Source organism: Channa argus, chromosome 1, assembly GCF_033026475.1.
Source record: "Channa argus isolate prfri chromosome 1, Channa argus male v1.0, whole genome shotgun sequence".
Classification (NCBI taxonomy): domain Eukaryota; kingdom Metazoa; phylum Chordata; class Actinopteri; order Anabantiformes; family Channidae; genus Channa; species Channa argus.
Genome location: NC_090197.1, coordinates 17809939 through 17828651, shown reverse-complemented (window position 1 = coordinate 17828651; position 18713 = coordinate 17809939). Strand labels below are relative to the sequence as shown.

The 18713-nt window shown below is 38.1% G+C and overlaps 2 protein-coding genes across 2 annotated transcripts; one reads left to right on the top strand and one right to left on the bottom strand.

Annotated features, from left to right (window-relative positions):
• Positions 1-287: 287 nt before the first annotated feature.
• On the top strand, positions 288-2896 carry bet1 (Bet1 golgi vesicular membrane trafficking protein). The gene is made up of 4 exons (XM_067503588.1): positions 288-450; positions 680-786; positions 1004-1060; positions 1348-2896. The coding sequence occupies exons 1-4, from the start codon at positions 432-434 to the stop codon at positions 1501-1503; spliced, it is 339 nt and encodes a 112-aa protein (XP_067359689.1). The 5' UTR covers positions 288-431; the 3' UTR covers positions 1504-2896.
• A 79-nt stretch (positions 2897-2975) lies between these two features.
• Positions 2976-18573, bottom strand: zgc:85777. The gene is made up of 9 exons (XM_067503576.1): positions 18335-18573; positions 12582-12702; positions 8086-8215; positions 6738-6844; positions 6398-6565; positions 5984-6157; positions 5499-5660; positions 4209-4359; positions 2976-3327 (listed from the first exon to the last, which is right to left on the bottom strand). Exons 1-9 carry the CDS (start codon positions 18533-18535, stop codon positions 3237-3239), a joined length of 1305 nt encoding a protein of 434 aa, XP_067359677.1. The 5' UTR covers positions 18536-18573; the 3' UTR covers positions 2976-3236.
• Between the last annotated feature and the right edge of the window lie 140 nt (positions 18574-18713).

Below are 18713 nucleotides of genomic sequence, written 5' to 3'. Positions count from 1 at the left end.
AGAAATAAATTATATATCTAAAATTCTATCTATAATTATATATTAAGTAACAGGATGCTGATGGGGTAGTTAGTCTTATCCATTTGCTTTATTACCCATTTCATGGTTTACATTGTATTGGATAAATTCACTGTTTTTAGGTTATTATTTTTTTTCAAGTTTGGCGTTAAAAATTTATTATGGAATTAAAAGAGAGTGCCCAGACAGGTTTTATTTATATTTTGTGAAAGTCGTTTTGCCATTCGAGATTTTGTTGGGAAGGTTTGTCCTTGTCGGCCACCGTATGGTGTCGTGGCGTTTGCTGACGTGCTCGTACTGTTAGCTAGCGTTAATCGTTTACCGATAACTGTCATTTCTGTCTCATATGGACTAAGTTTGTTTTCTTTCACACTACAGACGCCTTTAGACAGTATTATCCTACGTGGGTTAAAATGAGGCGCGCCGGTTTGGGTAAAAAAAAATCTAATTCATTCAAATTCAGTTTTACAATTTTAATTAGCTTTGTTGTCAGTTAGCTTAGGTTAGTCCACGTTGTTGCTAAGATATGTGAATTCATGTTATTCATCTCAGTAATTATGGATTATTCACTTATTCCAAGGTTATATTACAGAATCAATTACTAAATAATTAGGTAAGCAAGGGTGTAACATTAGCTAGTAACTGTGGTTATTCATTTAAGGTGAAGGAGGCTCTGGGAATTATGTAGCAAGTGGATACAGTGTCTATGAGGAAGAAAATGAACATCTTCAGGAAGGGCTGAGAGCTAAAGTCAGCGCATTAAAAAGCGTAAGTAATTTATGGAAATATGCCATCCTGCTGTTTTTTTTGGCGATTGCCACCAAAAAAAAAAAAAAGGGAAACACCACAGACACAGTGAATAATGTTGTGTTTCTATTTGTTCACGTTGAGAACGTTGTCGTTTTCCATGTCCAGCAAATGCGAACGCTTTTGTTGTAAAGGTACAGATTATTGATATTTATTTGTTAATACATTATATTTACAGCTGTCTATCGACATTGGAACGGAAGTCAGATCCCAGAATACAATGCTATCCGATATGGTAAGTTTCATTTCCTATAGTGAAACATTGTCTTGTATGCATTCATCATCAACAAAACATGTTAAGTGGGACTTTGCTAAATATATAGTTGCTAAAGCTAATTTCTGAGTAAAAAAACATGGTATTCATCTCTGAAATGTAGTGGAGTGAAAAGAAAGTACTATAAATACAGGCGGCTCACAACTGTACTTTGAATACAGTATCATAACACAATAACATCTCTGAGTATGTTTGATTGTTGGCCTGTGTGAACTTTAAACTTTTTAAAATCTTCCTTTGTAAACTAGGACTCAGACTTTGACTCATCAGGTGGTCTCCTCGGTGCCACCATTGGCAGAGTAAAGAAACTGTCCAGAGGCAGTCAAACCAAACTGTTGTGCTACATGCTCCTCTTCTGTCTTTTCGTCTTCTTTGTGCTGTACTGGTTTATTAAGCTGAGGTGATGAAAACTCTGATGGACTTGGCCTTTTAATCCATATTCCCCCCCCCCCCCCCCCCGTCTTTGCCATGTGGATGAATCTCTACACTAGACTAATACAACGATGAGCAAAGACAGGAATTTATTCAGTGTGTCAGAATAAAGGCCTAATCATACTTTATGCATTTGCGTGTCTGTACCCATGACATAAATTCCATCACCAATCAAGTGCTAGGGTTTGGATAGATACTCTGTGTATGGCTGTGTCCAGCCCAAAAGGCCCAGTCATACTTTACACATACCTATGTCCAGACATGACCAGGGACAGGGGACACACAACCTTTTATGCATAAGACAACGGGGGATACAGACACAAACTTGTTCCACACATGCTCACTACGAAATGTGAGCATATGAGGAGAAGAACTCCTTTATTTTTCTGGTTTGAACAACATGAAAAAGTGAAAGAACATAAACATTACGTTCCTTCGATGTCTGAAACTAGCAGCTGGTTTACTTTTCTGTTGAGAGTCTATGTGGTGTCCGTCTCTGGACACATTAAGTATAATTAAGCCTTTACAGGTGCCCTGGAGTCTTGGCATTTCTTACAGCAATCTCAGATCGATTTAATGGCTAACGCCTTCACCGATTTTGAGTTTGCTTCATTTGGTTCTAGTTTGGGTGGTTCATGTAAGTAAATGCCTTTAAAGTTCCGTTTGCCTTCCCTGTATTAATACATCTCTCTTCTTCTAGCTGAAAAATGCCTCCAGATGACATAACTTGGAGAAACCTTAAGATTATGTCATCTCGTTGCTCATACTATGGAGTTTGTAGTTATGGTTGTCCTGTTTTCCCAGAGCTCCCCCAGATGACAATCAAACCCCTCTGGTTGATGTCATCTAGAGGAGCTTTTCAGTTAGAAGCAGAGAAATATTTTGATATAGGTAATTTAGAGGGAAGTTTAAAAGCATTAATGTACATTTACACCCTAAACTAAAGCCATAGAAAAAAAAGTTTAAAAAGTCCTGAAATCCCTCTTTTAATGGTGGTATCTGATGGGAGTCCCAAAAGATAAACTTGGTTTAAAGAAGTGCAGAAAGTCTCAGATGAATAAATATTAGGCAAAGTGAATTCAGAACATGAAACTTTAACCACTGTAGAAAATACTACTGTATCAGTAGTGAGCTATATAAAATCAGTTATTAAAAAGGCAAATCTGTGGATACAGCCTCAATTGTATTAAAAAGTAATTGGGCTACAGAATGCTAGCTGAAACAAATCTATTGTTTTCTTTTCATGAATTAATATATTACTGCATTTTTCATCCATACAAATAGCAATGTACATCATAATTGCTTTAACATTGTTGTAAAAATGTTTCTTAATGTAAATAAAGTCAATAAATTTTATGCTCTGAATTGACCAGTATGAGTCCATGTTATTAACAAAATTATAGAGTGCACTAAAAGGTGAGTATAATTGATATGACAACCCACATCTTTCTGGATATTTATTGTAGATAAGTCATTTTATGCACATTATTTAGCTTTTTCTATTCTAAAAAAGGTATTAATATTTAAATCAGAATATTACAAATAGCACAATAAGGTATGTAAATTACATCTGTCATGAAAGCAATCCAATTCCCTTGAATAGGTTTTAAACTTATCAGAACTGCACTTAGGTTATCTTTTTTAATTTACTGTGATTTATTAGCTCATGATAAACAAAGCTGTCAATCGAAAGGTCAGGCATTGATCACTTATTGGGTAGTGTGTCCATGTACTTGCAGATGATTGCCAGCATAACCTCATCAGCTCCTGCACCAATCGACAATAACCGGGAATCCCTGTGGAAAGAACAGAGTTAGGGCAAACTAAGGTTCCTGACATATGTAGTGTATTCAAAAGATTTCTTTGACTAGCTGCTTTTTGAGTCCTAAAATTACAGTGTCCCTGAAAGCTCACAGCACTGCAAATTGAGAAAAGAACCCCATCAATTTGACAACACAAGTGAAAAAAGCCACAACGCAAACAAATTGATAAACGAGCTGCAAAATGCTACAACACAACAGAAACGATTGCACTTTTGCGGCCCATTTCGTCATCTGGTTGTATTATTGCTTTTGCAACATTTCTCATTTTGGTTGCATTGTGGCTTTTTGCGGCACCTTTCTTAATGCTGTGCCTGTTTTGTCATATTGATTAAGTGTTTTTTTTTATTATTTTTTGTTTGTGTTTTTTTTCTATTTGCAGGCAATGAGCTCATAGGGCCACCGTACAAAAGCCTTTTTCAGCTGCATTATTTGCCCCATCACTAGATGTCAGCACAATGTAAAAAATTGCTGAGAGATCTTCAAGAATTATTTCATCACATGCTCTGTGATTATAAAAGCCAACAATTAGTCTGTTTCTAACTTTAATACACGTTTTATACTACAATGACCCTAAGGTTTTTCAAGCTCCTGGCAACTGGTAAGGTTGCTGTTACTATAGAAATCACCAAAGTGCACATAATTTGCAACCAAATACAAATAGGGTTGGCAAGCAACAAGTAATAGCAGCTGCTGCTCCTATGAGATGAACCAAGTGCACAGATGTGCCAGTAATTGAAAATACAAATTTTAATCACATCAGTATGGTTCATACACTAACTGGGAAGCAGAGAAAAAAACCTTTTAAAACCAGATCATTATTAGATGCTTTCAGTTGTGGTGCTATTCAGGCTCACCTGTAAAATCTGCTGACAGGCACATCACTGGTAAAACCCATTCCTCCCCAGTACTGGAGACAGCCATCACCCAATTCTCTTGCCAGGCGGCCACCCTTCAATTTGGCCATTGATGCAAGTTTGGTGACATCATTGCCTTTAATGTACAATGCTGCAAGAAAAACAGGAATGGCAGAAGTATAAACACAATCAAAGAAAAGTGAGGAAATGTCCACGTGATAGAAATGATAAAAAGTTGGAGATGTAAACAAAGACTAAACAAATGTTGTTCAGAGTGGCTGTGGCTGGCTCTGATTCAGTGTTTTTTTCATTCCAACCATTTCCCAGTGCAATGTCTCAGTGCCTCTATTGTAGGTACCCTCCAGAGGAGCATGCGAGCTGCATGATTATCAGTTTTAATGTGCAAGAATATTTGTGTGTCTGTGTGAGAAGGCTGTGTAGTCATCTGCCAATGCCAAACAGATGCAAAAAGCTTTGATCGGTTTGTGGGTATGGAAATCTGAGTTGAACTGATATTAGCTGGGCTTAGATAAAATCATTTAAAACTGTTACCCACAGATGCTGTTAGAAAGAGGGTGAGAAAACCACAACACCTTGGACACCTGCCCAACAGCTGCTCCCCTACATTCATACAATGAACAATACAGTGTAAGGCACTAGGTTGTATTAAATCTGGGAAATTTCCAGTTTATCAGCCAGGCAAGACCACTGTTTGGTCGATGGTTTGATTCCCGTGATCACTGAAGTAGGCAGTGAACTAAACAGATGTTATCTTGTAAATTCTGATTGTTAGTGAAAATAAAATGAATCAGGTTCATTGTTTGATTTACTTAAATACAATCGGCTGATTCACTGATTCATGATTCACATGAATTCCATTGAACTAATACTGTATAATTAGATTGTGAGACAGAAATGACTGTAAAATAATGTTTAAAAATCAAACATTCTTTAATAAGCCACTCAGTTACCCAAGACTACATTGGCCTTTACATCATTCTTGTTGCGCTGAGTCAACTCTGGCCTTTGTTATATAGGCATCACTGTTATCTATGGAATGAAGTCCCATGAGAGCAGCTGCTTGTTTTCACTGGGTGAGATTTTCTTAAAAATACTCCACTTGCAAATCTAAACATCTAGAAGAGTGCATGTTTTTAGAATAAAAACACTTTAGCAAACTAAATAAGGTTTCCGACTGGTGATGCGTAAAGAAATATTACTAGATGCAGACCAGAGAACCAAGTCAATCAGTTGTTTGTTATGTAATTTCCGTTTGTAGTGTGACCTTACCAGTAGCATGGTAAAGGAGGGAGCGAAGCAGTTCCACCTCTGTCTGCAACTCTGCCAACCTGAAGTGAACCGACTGGTGGTAGAGGACAGGCTGCTTGAAAATCTTCCTTTGCCGTGTGTACTGGATGGTGTCCTGGATGATGTTGTCCATAGTGGTCACAACTAGGATTGTTGCGAAAAAGAGAAGATTCTTGTTTGTGTGTCCGATTTATAATTTGATGAAGTTTACTAAGCCAGAGAGATTCAAGTAGAATCACTACTAAATCCTTTTTGATTATCTTTCTGTGAAATAAAATATTGACTCAAGATTGTTACTCAATGTCAAATTTGGGGAAATGTGGGGAAATGTGGGGAATGCTAAAGGTGAGCATGACAGTGACGGATAAAGTGAAAAAGTTAATAAAACTAGAAAAGATGACGTCTGAGGACTGGATGTGACTGAGGGAGAGGAAGAAATGAAGCTGGTTAAGCAAGGGCTTACTCACTATTGGCCACTGCCCATAGTCTTTCTTCCTGGAACTGAAGCATCTGGTAGGTGAAGCCCATGCCTTCCAGCCCAATGACATTCTTACAGGGTACATGGACATCATCAAAAAACACTTCAGCTGTGTCTGATGACCACATACCCAGTTTATCAATCTTGCGGGCAATGTGTACTCCTACAGTGGAAAGAACAGGAAATTCACGCTGTCACGCTATTTTTGGCACAATCACACCAATAACACACTATTTAAAGTGACGCACAAAATCAATACTGCAGTAGATCATCTGTCTTTTTGTCAGAAAGACGAAGTTTCTTAATGTAGCAGAATCTTATGTAGGCTAGTTACACCATATTCAGAAAAACACCTTCCACTTTTGTAGGAAAATGGTCTCATAAATAACTACCTGACCCCCACCTGGCAGGTTCATGGGCAAACATATGAGAGATTTGTTCCTGTGTGGGGGCCCATCACTGGTGTTGGCAAGGAGACACATCCAGTCAGCCTGGGTACCATTGGTGGTCCACATCTTTCCCCCATTGATCACATATTCATCCCCTTTCCTAACCGCTTTGGTTATAATACCTGAATGATTTGGAGAGAAAGTAAATAAAGTTAATTCAAAGAAGGATTTCACCAAATCTAACATGCGTAATGTTTTAGGTTTCAAATATAATGAATAAGAAATAAGTGTATAAGAAATGGTCCTACAACACCTAAAAACAGTAAATTGTATAATAATAAACGAGAAACTCACTAGAGACATCCGAACCAGCTCCAACTTCACTAACTCCGATGCAGGCCACTTTGTCCCCCATAATGGTGGGAACGAGGAACTCTTTCTTCAGTTCAGCTGAACCAAACCTGGACACACACAAAGACGTGTTTGTGGGTGTTTATATAGCGTTCTATTAGGAACCGGGTCAGGTTGACCCATAGTGGCGGCTCGCTATGGGACTGTGTCAAGACAAAATGATCCGTTTTGTGCTTTTACAAGACACTGCAGTGTTTCAAGAAATAAAATAACAGTGGGTGGCTTTTTTATTTTTTGCAGCTCTCTTAGTATTGAAACCACTTTTCAGTGAGCGTAGATCCCCTAATTAAGCCCCTGAGATTCTAGCTGTTTCACAGCAGGAGGGTATAAGGCAACAAGTCAAGGCCCTATATGGGTGAGACAAACAATTATCATATACATTAACATGTTTACCCTCTAAGGTGGAGTAACTTTGTAAAAGGCTTCAAAACCACTGAATCAAAAGCCTGAAAGTTTTGATATATTATTTTTTTTGTGTGTGTGTGTGTGTGTGATCTCAGCTTATCCTGTGAGTTCAGGGTCACCACAGCGGATCATTGTCTGCATGTTGATTTGGCACAGTTTTTACACCGGATGCCCTTCCTGACGCAACCCTCCCCAATTTCTACACGGCACTGCACAGCTGGGCTGTTAGGGGTTCAGTGCCTTGCCCAGAGACACTTAGCCGGGACCGGGGATCGAATCACTGACCTTGTGGTTCAATAAAAAGATGTATTACCCATAATGCAGTTAAAGCGGTGTGCTCAGTGTCAGTTGGTTTTGTTTCTTTGCAGCCACTGAGCTGGAAGTGAAACGCAAGCATTAGTGCCACCCACTGTAGGGCAGCCTGATCACTGCCACTATGTAAACACCCACAAACTAACCAAAGAAAGCAGACCAAATAAGGAATAAAATGCTAGAAAAGGTTCCATAATTTTAACAGGTTGGTTCTGACGTCAAACACAACATACTTTTTAACAGGATAAACAGGGTAGCAACACAAGAAAAACATGAAAACGTACTCCAGCTCTGATACGAGTGGCTCTAGTGTTGGTGTAAAAAGGGGAAAAAATACAAAACACAAAAAAAACAACAGAAAACACATTGATGCATGAATCACTGATTAAATATGACCCAGAAAAAGAAAAGACAGAAGTGGAGGAAGGTCAGTGACACATGCCAAATGTGCATTTATGGAAAGCAATGGCAGAAACTGTTGGGAGACAATAGTGAACCCACCTAAATTGGGTATTAATGCAATAATTTCTCAAACAGTCTAATATCGCCCTGTCATGTACTAGAGGAATCTTACCTGGCCAGTGCAGGTGTAGCCATGTCACTCTGTACACCGATGGCCATGGGGATGCCTCCACAGCGGATGTTTCCCAGCTCCTCTGCCACTGCCACACTGTAGCTGAAGTCAAGCCCCAAGCCTCCATACTCTGACAGAAACAAACACACACTTATTTAACTTCTACCACTGTTCAAAGCTGACAGTTTACTGGGGATCTTTGTGTACAGATTAGTGTTGTCCATATTTATGTACATTTGAAAATTGATGGTGGAGTTTTATGATTTAGTTGGAAAAGGAAGGAACTAGTGTCCTGCTGATATCCATTTGTATAAACATACCCCTCCGCTGCATTAGCCACCCTAAACAAGCCTTAAACCCGCTTTCCTTGTCTCACATCCTGTCCTCTGTTACAATAACATTAACGCCCAGCATGCTTCTGCACATATACACAATACACATTTATATATATATATACACATCACATTCTGAACAAGTTCACAGGCACCAGTGCATGCACTAAAATTAATTACAGGATGTCATCATTAATTGCGCTAATCTGTAATTACGTTTAAAAAGCCCTGCTGGGAAATCAGTCGCACACTGCAGATAAAGGTCACTGTCATCTCAGTGTCATCTCATCTCTCTTCCATAGTGTATCAAGCTTGATTCCGATCTCTTAAACAACCCATTTACTGAAAAAGTCAAAAATGTTTGTCTACGTCCTTCTGGATGGCAGTGGAGACATTTGCAGAGACCCTAGGTCCTTAATGGAGTTGAACAGTGCATTATAAAGCATGTTTAAATCCTACTTTCTGTCAGTCCTCATAAAGAGCCATCTCTTTACCTTCCTTTTGGCTTTCATCATGAGTTGCGACATCCATTGTGAAAGAAAAAGCTTATTTTTGTGCTACTTAATGTACTTAATGCTAAAAGCCAAATTTCTGCTCCCTAAAGGAATTAGCTAGTTTACGTATCTGCTTTCATACTGTAATTTGTTATAAACATACACAGATCCAAATCCATAATGAAACAAAATGAAAACAAATATTCTTGCTGTAAGTATAACCTGACAGTTTATGACAAATCTCTTGATGATAATTTGCAGTACGCATTTGTGAAATGTTCAGCACTGTAATTTCTCATGACTACAGTATGCCAACCTCTGGATGATGAACACTCGCGTTGACTGACAATAAATATGAATGTTTCATATCACCTGTCAAACTACTTATAGAATAATGGAAAGTACAGTCTGTCAGACTGTCGGAAGAGAGCCAGAATAAAAGAAAGAGCTAAATAAATGCAGTACAAGCAAACTGGAGAGCGAGGGAGCCAAAAATAAGAGGAAACTGGTGCAGCTGTGTAGCGATAAGTCTCAACCCTCTCAGCATTGGAAACCCTGCCGTGGATAATGTGGAGGTAGGAAAGCATTGAGGTTTTACCCAGTTTAAACAAAACAGCATGGCGTCTTATTGAAAAAGCAGGCAGAAGAAAAACAAACAGAAGCCTGTCACATATGCACATATGGTCGTCCTGAACAGCTGATAATCCTCAGCGTAGGTTCTCATCGGGTGGAGATGTGAAGCAAATATTGAAGAATTAAGAATGAGAGAATTGCCAGGTGCAGCACATGCAGACATTAGCAATGCTGAAGAAAGTAACATACTATAGTTTTCTATAGCAGTATTTTTTGTCTTTCCTGTACTTGAAAGGATGACAACATAAAAAAAGTGCAAGGAGTCCCTGTGATAAATGGATTCATGTAAAAGAAATCTACTACTCATTTAGAACTACTAAAATGATGATGTGTAATTATGGTGAAATAGTTTGAACTGACAGGTGCATCACTACTGCAGTGTCACTTGGCATAAAAATGTAAAAAGTTACTGAGTCGTGTTTCTGAATGGAAAAACTAGCCACTGTGATACATTCATCGAGGTATCACCGCAGAACAAAAGGTAAGAAAGGTGACAGGCAAATACATTCTCGCCTCAAGGTTATTCATCCAAACTTTAATATCAAAAATAGTCGGTTAAAAGGAAAACTCTTCACGCTGCCAGGTTCTGTCTGTCAGGCAGGACACAAGGCCATGGTGTGAACTGCAGATATCTCTTTGTCAGAACAGAGGAAAACAGGATGGGAGCCGGGGGTCATCCCTGTCTTCTCTCTCAACATAGCTGCTTTAGGAAAACTTCCTGTTCCCATGTTTTGAAAAGTAATTATGCTTTTCCTTGTACATGGAAAAGGTAAAAATGAGGGCTGTGTTTTCTTGTCTATGGGCTGAATGGGGTTCTAAAAGGTGTATGCAGGCAAAAAATGTTTCCAGTTTTAAACACAATACAATTTAAAGTTCAAACTGTGTTAAAAGTGTTTATTCTGCTGGCAGTTCTCCGTTTTTCTTCTTTCCCAGATTTAAATTTATCATTGCTCACAGAGGAGCCCAAAAGCAGTTACAATACGTTGATGAGGCAGAGAAAGAGAGACAAATTAAAACACAATTCCTGCTAAAATAATTGTATTTCATGTAGTAGACTGTACTTGTTCGTGGGCGAGGGCAGCTCTCATCCCACCCAATGAATCATTTCTGCATTGAGTCTTAAATCCCTTTTCCCATTCGTGTAATCTAAGCCTCTAAATCAATTAACCCAAGGCAGATTCTAGGGATGTCTGCTTCATTAGTCAGGACTGCAGCAAAAGCATGTTTGATTGCAGCAACTGCAACTACACACTTATCTAGACTTACAGTGCAATGCAACGTTGGTCCCTCCATGTGCCTATTCAATTCTTAAAATTGTTTTAAAATTGTTTTTGCATGAATTAAAAAGCTTGTATCCTGTACTGTACATACTAATCTACCACCTGATAACACAGTATGTATCTGCATAGTTGCCTGCTGGGCCACTCCTCAATTCAACTAACACCAACGTCTTGCATACTCAGCTCTTTTTAAATCCCTCACCCTCCCTCTTCTTTGACCTACAGACCTGTGATGGAAACATCTTGCCAACACTCACTGTCCATTATTGCTTTTCACAGATTTGTCAAACTTCAGAAAGAGTTTTTGTAATCTCAGTGATGTTACCAACAAAAGAAAAATGCAAAGACAAGAGGAAGCTATTTAATTATGGCAACTGATTACTGTGGGAATAATGAATTTTGGGAAATTTTAGACCTCTGCTATTGAACGCTAACCACAATCACTAACTCTATCTCTGATCTCAAACATATTTTAAATAAACTACACATGTCACAAATAAAAATATTGTGCGTCCTGTAGTGTATGTATCCTGTTTTCTCCTCCACCCCAGCAGTGACCCATCTCCAGCTGGGTACACATCTGTATATGGGCTATACTGTAGACGACAGCTGTTGTGGGCTTCTGCTGTGACACCAGCACCCATCATCACAGTGGGAGAATTACTGAACCTGACCAACTGTAGTGGGAGGCTGTCAACACTCCCCTGAAAGAAATGAACAAATGGACATGAATTCTGCTATTAAAGACATGATGAACACTCAATGAGGCTGAGGTGAAGAAACTCTGCATACAGTGAATGAGTCATCTAAGTTACTTGCATCTGTTGATACACATATTGACCCATTTATCCCCTGATTCAGGCGGAATTCTTACCACAGCTTAAACTATGATTCTGTGTGGTTTCTATCCATATTATCTTAAAAGCAAAGTATTTTTCTAAATTCTCATTTATTACAGATTTATTGTGGGAGTTTTTGCAATGGCAATAGAAGAAGCACATTCAAGGGACATATATCATGCAGACTGCAGTACAAGCCTACATTTGTATGAAAAATAAATTGGAATTTCCAGGGTAACTAAAAAGGTAGACAAAAAGGTTCAAGAGGGTCGACTTTCAGTATTAGCTCACAGACATGTCTAGACTTATTCTCAACTATTTTACTGTGTTAAACTGCTAAAATGTAAATGTGTCTACGAGTCACAATCAGGGTTTATTTCCAACATCAAATATGCACTGAGCTTGGCACCTTGAAGTAACGGTTATTATTAATTCCCAGCGGGTCTATTGTCTCCTTAGAGCCTTTCAAAGAAAAGGATAAAAAAATTAAATAAATCAATCATCCTCCAAAATAAAAACCGTTGGGGTCTTTAAATCAAACAGAGCTTTTCCTATTTCTCCGCTCCAGATAATACACAAACACCTACTAATTTGATTCAATGCAGCACTTGTCAGTGGGATTTGACTCCTATTTATAATGCAAAAATACTCACATTTGGACAGTGTTAAATTACTGTTCCGAGTCACAGGGGCTGGTAGCATCCCAGCATGCACTGCCATACAGGTGACCATACAAATGACTTTAATTCCTATGGGCAATTTCATGCCAAACTTCCAAACCAGAGGGGGCAACTCTACCTTGCAAAATTCTGTTATGTGGAGCTAATAGCCAGCCTACCCCCCAAAAATGTGTTTGTGAAAATATCTGTTGTACTTTTGTTGCTTTTTGAATACCAACAGATAATCAAACACTCTTACCAACTGGTTTGTTGACACCTAGAAAGCCAGCAGTTCCTAGGATTTTGAAGATTTTATGGGCTGGAAACTTCCCTTCTGCTTCCCACTGATCTACATAGGGGTTGATCTCCTGGTCAATTATCTATAACAGAAACACATCATATGTTCATTTGTCTTTAACTTATCATTCTAACAACAGACTACAGCTCTTCTATTCCATCTCTGTCATACTTAACACCAAAAGAATACAAATGTATTGTAAAGTCAATGACTGTTGTGTGTAAAAACATTTCATGTGGTACTCTGCATATCTCAACGTAGGTCTATTTAATCTATCTGTAGTAAGACTGTAGCTAAACTGCATATCAATAATACAAAGCATGCTGAAAAAGGCATTACTGTACATAGGGAATCTATAATGATGACAATTATGAATACAGTAATAGTATGCTATGCACACTATTTCCTGTATGTAGAGTCAGGTTATCAATTCCATTCTGATAATGAAGTCTTGGCTGGTGCCAGACTCATAGAATGACCACAGGGGATTGGCCTCGGTCCTAATGCCAGCTAAAAAACACAAACAAATCAGATTTTAGCAAAAACTGTCTATAACATTTGAGGTCTGACACTGATACTCCCAATACTGGCGCTGTAAGTAGCCAATATTCTGCATCTTTGCGTTCAAGCATTTGAATGTCAGTATTTTAATCACTTCCTCCAAAAGTTTAATCATGGCAGGGTTAAAAAAAACCTTTAGACCACCATGCAAAATAAAGCTTGATACTGAATACTCTGAATTAGCAGAAAAATCCTTCTATTGAGCCACAACTGCCTGGAATACACAAATACCTGCAAAGAAAGGCTGACTCTGTTATATGCTTTAGGAATTGACACACAAATGTCTACAGCTGAGGTTGCTTCTATTCTGTGAGGTAGAGGACATAAACTAGCTGATTTTTGGCTTTAATAATAAGTCATCACCAGTTTGCACAGTAACTGCAAATGTACCTAATGTCTGCAAATTGGCATAAAACTTAATAAAATAACACATTTATATGTAGTAAGTGGTCATCCTGTCACTGAATTTTATATAATCTTTTCAACACTGACAGCAGCTTTTGTTATGTCTCTGAAATCTGAATTCAAGCAGCATTGTGCATTTTGATTATACGTCACGAGTGTCTGGTTTTGTGAGTCATGAAGAAATATCTGTAGGGAGTGAAGAGCGGGATACAACTGGGTTTTTGAATGAGTGACCCTTGGTGCTATTATTCCTCTGGAGCACCTGGAAGTGGTCCACAGCTGGAGAAGCACTTAGACATGGCCATCTATTGAGATGCTCATATGGTGCTAGTTTTGTGGGAACTAAGGATACTAAACAGAGAATGTTCCTGCAATGTAAATAGTTAAATTAAGGTTTAAGTATATACAACACAACTTTTCTTTTTTCTTTCTTGCTGAATGTACATACATCCTTTCCTAAAAGATTTGTAACATTATGGTATAACTTATTTACTATTGGTGACATTCAGTTTAATGATAATTTTAAAGCATAAACATTTTTAATGGGTCATGATTTCAACAGACCCCGACAATCAGCTCCATAAATGTGCTTCTCTGTTCGGTACAATATGCTCTAAATGGTGTGGAAAGCTAATGAAAAGTAATGATTTTAATAAAAGGAGGTATTTAGTGAAAACAAGAATCATTAAATTCTAACCTCAGCCTATGAAAGCAGTTAAATGAGCCACATGCAGTAATGTGGATTGTGAACAACAATCTTTCACACAGCTTTGGAAAGTCTCCACTTGAGAGTGAAAGTACAATGTGCATTTAGCTTGACAACGCCTGTGTTTTTAGAGTCAAAAAAAAAAAACCTATTTTCAGGACACACTGATATTCAACTTCCAAAAGACAGCCAAACTAGGCACTTTTTAACCAGCCAAAAAAAAAAATGGACTGGCAGAGGCACATTTGGGCAAATAAGAGGTAAAGAGAAAACATGGACATCATCTTTTCCCTGCCAGAACAAAAAACAGACACTACCTTCAACAGTTGTATGAGTTGTAGGTGATACTCCTACAATACAAATTCATTTCTTCAAAAATTTTATTGTAGACTATTCCTATGCCTCATTCCACAGAAAATTCACATCTCCAAAGTATGATATAGTAATACAGGGTCACTGAGCTGTCAGGTCTTACGAAATGTCCACTCAGTCTGAGCGTTCCCTCTGGCATTCAGGCTCAGTCCATGAATAAGACTGAACTAACTGGAAGCAAGAAATGGTTGATTGTTATAGGTTAGTGCTGGGAATCACAGGGTGACTCAAGATTTGATACAATGAGGTTTCTAATGAAGTTATGGTGTTTATGTAGAGATAACATGACAGAGAAATTGACAATGAGACAACACATTTTTCAGCTGTAAGAGATTTTACTACCATTTCTACCAAGATATCTATCTGTGTAATTAATATCTCTGCTTGTATTAGTCTCATATTTCTCCAATCAGGGAAAGTAATACTAGTACTATATTTAACAAGACTGTTAAATAATTTATTTAAATGAGATGAAGCACTATGATTTGTTAGGTTTTTCATTTTACAAAAGCTAAAAGTAGCTATAACTAATAATATTCTGAAATAAATGAAAGAAAATCAACTATATCCTCACAGTGGCAATGATAATGCTAAGTGGTGGATCGACAGCCAGAAGTTAAAAGTACAAATTAAGCTGGACATAAACTTAAATTGTTGGTTTAATAACAATTGAAATAGTGTATATCAAAACACACACAATGTGGACAATGCACAAGTGGTAAAGGGGGTGCCTACAAAGCATTTTATCATGGACCATTGTTATTTTTATCATTTGTCCAACTCCTACTTTACATTCTGTGACAACAACGCATCTTAAGTGGTCAGTCAAGAGCCCACAAAGTCTCAGGATCCAGAGGGGCTTGCTGATGCTGATGCTACAATCTACACCAAAAATGTGTTTTAATGTAATGTTTATATTAAAATCTGTTAATTTTGTCTCATACGTTTTAATTAAAATACCACACAAGCTGGAAATATAAAATTTCCCAGGAAACATCCAACACGTTTGAGCAACAACAACTACAGCACCGAGAGCTTCAGTGTTGTTCTGTTACATAGCAGACATGCCTGCCTATGATGGCTTAGTTAAGTGGAAGGAAATCTCTGTCTGAAACCAAGAAAGGCTGCACATGACTTGCCTCTTCCTAGAAAGGATGGGGAAGTTTCCATATCTTCATTAATGACATCACTAATGATAGTAGCTTATCATCTATGCACTACACTTGGCAGGGTTACATGTGGGAGACTCTTAAAGCCTGACTTGCTTCTTGGTATGGAAGTACCTTTATAAAATTCTTATATAAGCACATGAATACCGTACTCAACATATAACACACACACACACACACAGAGTGACAACAGTCCATCATGGTCCTATGCCTTCTCCACCTACTAATAGAAATGTTGTAGTGGAAACACTGACACTGTGAATGTCTGAACGGATTTCCTAAACAATTTCTATAATGAACCCTACATTCTTTTAATAAACCAAGCTGCCTTAATTCCCCTTCCTGCACTGCTAACATATTGTCCTGCATTTCCTTTTTACATTTTCATCCTTCCCAATATTCCCAGTGCTACTTTATTTTAAACCTCCTGGCATACTTTGAACGTCTGGTCACACAACAGGCTTCCCAATATTTACCACATCTTTGTTACCTCCCCTTAAATTAAGCATGTGCTTTTGTTATTGCAGACTCTGTCACTAATGTATATCAAAATGAGTCACACAGATTACTAATACTTTCTTTGACTTTCTTAGTACAATAATTTCCCACCAGTGATTATAATGTCCTCAAAATCTCAGAAACCCCTAAGTGTTTTCTTCCTGGATGCTTCTGAATGTGCTAAACTCAATACCTGGAAAAAATATAACAGTTCTCCACAGTGCAAACAAAAATATTTGGCTTCTAGAAAAGTGAGTTATGACATTCATTCTGATTCAGTGACAAATTCATTCTGTATCTCTTGATACATACAACAAATGTATCTACTTCAGCTAAACAACATTGTTTGGCTTAAAATACTTTATAGGGAGTTTGTGATGGAGACTACATCCCACACAGTGGCCCAGGGACCACCATTGTTGTTCTAGTTCCATTAGTTTAAGCCTGACCATCATCAAATACTAAACTAAAACAGTTAAATAGGCTTAATAGATAATGAATGGAATATTTCCTTTAAATACTTGCCAACAGCTTGCATTGGTTTGGATAATGGTTTTGACAATAAACAACACAGAAGTAAACAGTGGCATTTTCTTTTTTGTAGGGAGAAGCATTGGCAAACAAACTCCTCTGAAGGAGTTGGCTACTGGTGTTGTGATAACATGTACCATGATATCCTCTTCATATTGGTTGTGTTTGTGCTTAAATTGGTGCAACAATTAAAATTATCACGCTTTGTTCGTACAGGTTTTTTGCATCTGTTTGATTCACATTTCATATGCTCCCCAACTACTTCCAAATGACAGGGAACTTGTGTTTGTCCCTTAATCAACTTTTTCTCAGATGCTTCTATTGTACAACTTTGGCTTTTCACCATATCTGTTGTGTTTGCAGGTACTTAAATGTTCTTTAAGTGTATTTGTAATAATGTGTAAAGTTCTGGGGTGTATCCAAACAGGATTGGGAGGGGAGGATTTATTGCAATAGATAGTGGACGATATAATATGAAAAAGCTCTATTTACTAAACATGAACCACATTCTTTTGCCCTGTTTCACTAAGAAAAAAGATACTGAATGTTCATTTTCAGACAACTTATTTACAACATCTACAGGTTCCCTCACAAAAAAAACCCTGCTTATAAAAGAGCAAGAATAAATTATACCAAAAAACTTGAAAATAGGCCTGATTATAACTGGCCACATGTTCTTTAGTTGGACGAAACCAAAGTAAATTTCTCTGGATCTGATCCAGCATGTTTGGAATGGATCTCGCCAGGACTAAAGCCATGCTCACAGTATCCACATTTACCTTGCACTGCCCCTGAGCACCACTGATTTTTCTTTTTTTTTTTTTTCATTTTGACTGTAAACAAATAAAATAGTATTAAATGGACACGATTTGTAATCACATACCATTTTAGTACAACAGACACGTGGTGTACTACCCTTTCTTGTACCCTGTAGCATCAGATCTAAAAAATGTGGGCTGACAAATTAAATCAGTTTTACGTAATCGCAGTGCAAGAGGAGTAATGCTGTGTACAGCACTGGCAAGAGTAGGGCGGACATTAACCCAATGGGACGTGGGAGTGAAGGATAGTTCATGAAAACACATAAGCTAGAGGTGTTAGAAACCAGTATGGCCTCTGCGTTCTTCCAAAACTAGGGAGCAGAGGAGGAAGTGGGCTTGTGCGTAGTAATTTGAGGTGCAGATGGATTAACACCCTCTTCCAACTCCAGCACTGACACATCTATCAAGGTGAACCCTATATGGCTGAAGACATCAACACAATTCAACTGAGAACTGTCTATAAAAAGCAGGCACAGCGACCTCTCACCCACATTACGTTACAAAGCCTCCTTTAGTTACATTAAGCACAACAACATTGCTGCTTTCAAGCTGTGTCAAATGGGTGTTACGTCAAAATAAATGTCACTATCCAGACAAAGTAAATATGCGAGTCGAGCTTTGCTACATTGTTAGCACCTCTGGAAAAGTTACCTTTCTGAGGGATTCCTTCAGTGCAAAGTGCTGTTGTGTGTAGATTACATGGTCATCTGTGATCTCTGCAACACTGGCCGTAGCGGGATTAGATGGTTCATTATAAGATAATGACCGGACACTGACACATGAAGGGAATTTGAGAAAATTGCGTCTGTTATAGTAAAAGTGCAAACGCAGAGCTCCTTCGCGTAGCGCCATGTCTGTTGACAACAAAGCGTGTGCGCATGCGCGTTGTGTAGCGCTTCCTGTGAGTCACTTTGGTACCCAGACAAAGGTTTGCTCCCGGGATAAAACATTAACCCGGGTGGAAAAAGATACAGTCTCGGTAATGTTTGACTTCCACTAGGGTTCCAGTATTTTTGGAAATATCACAATT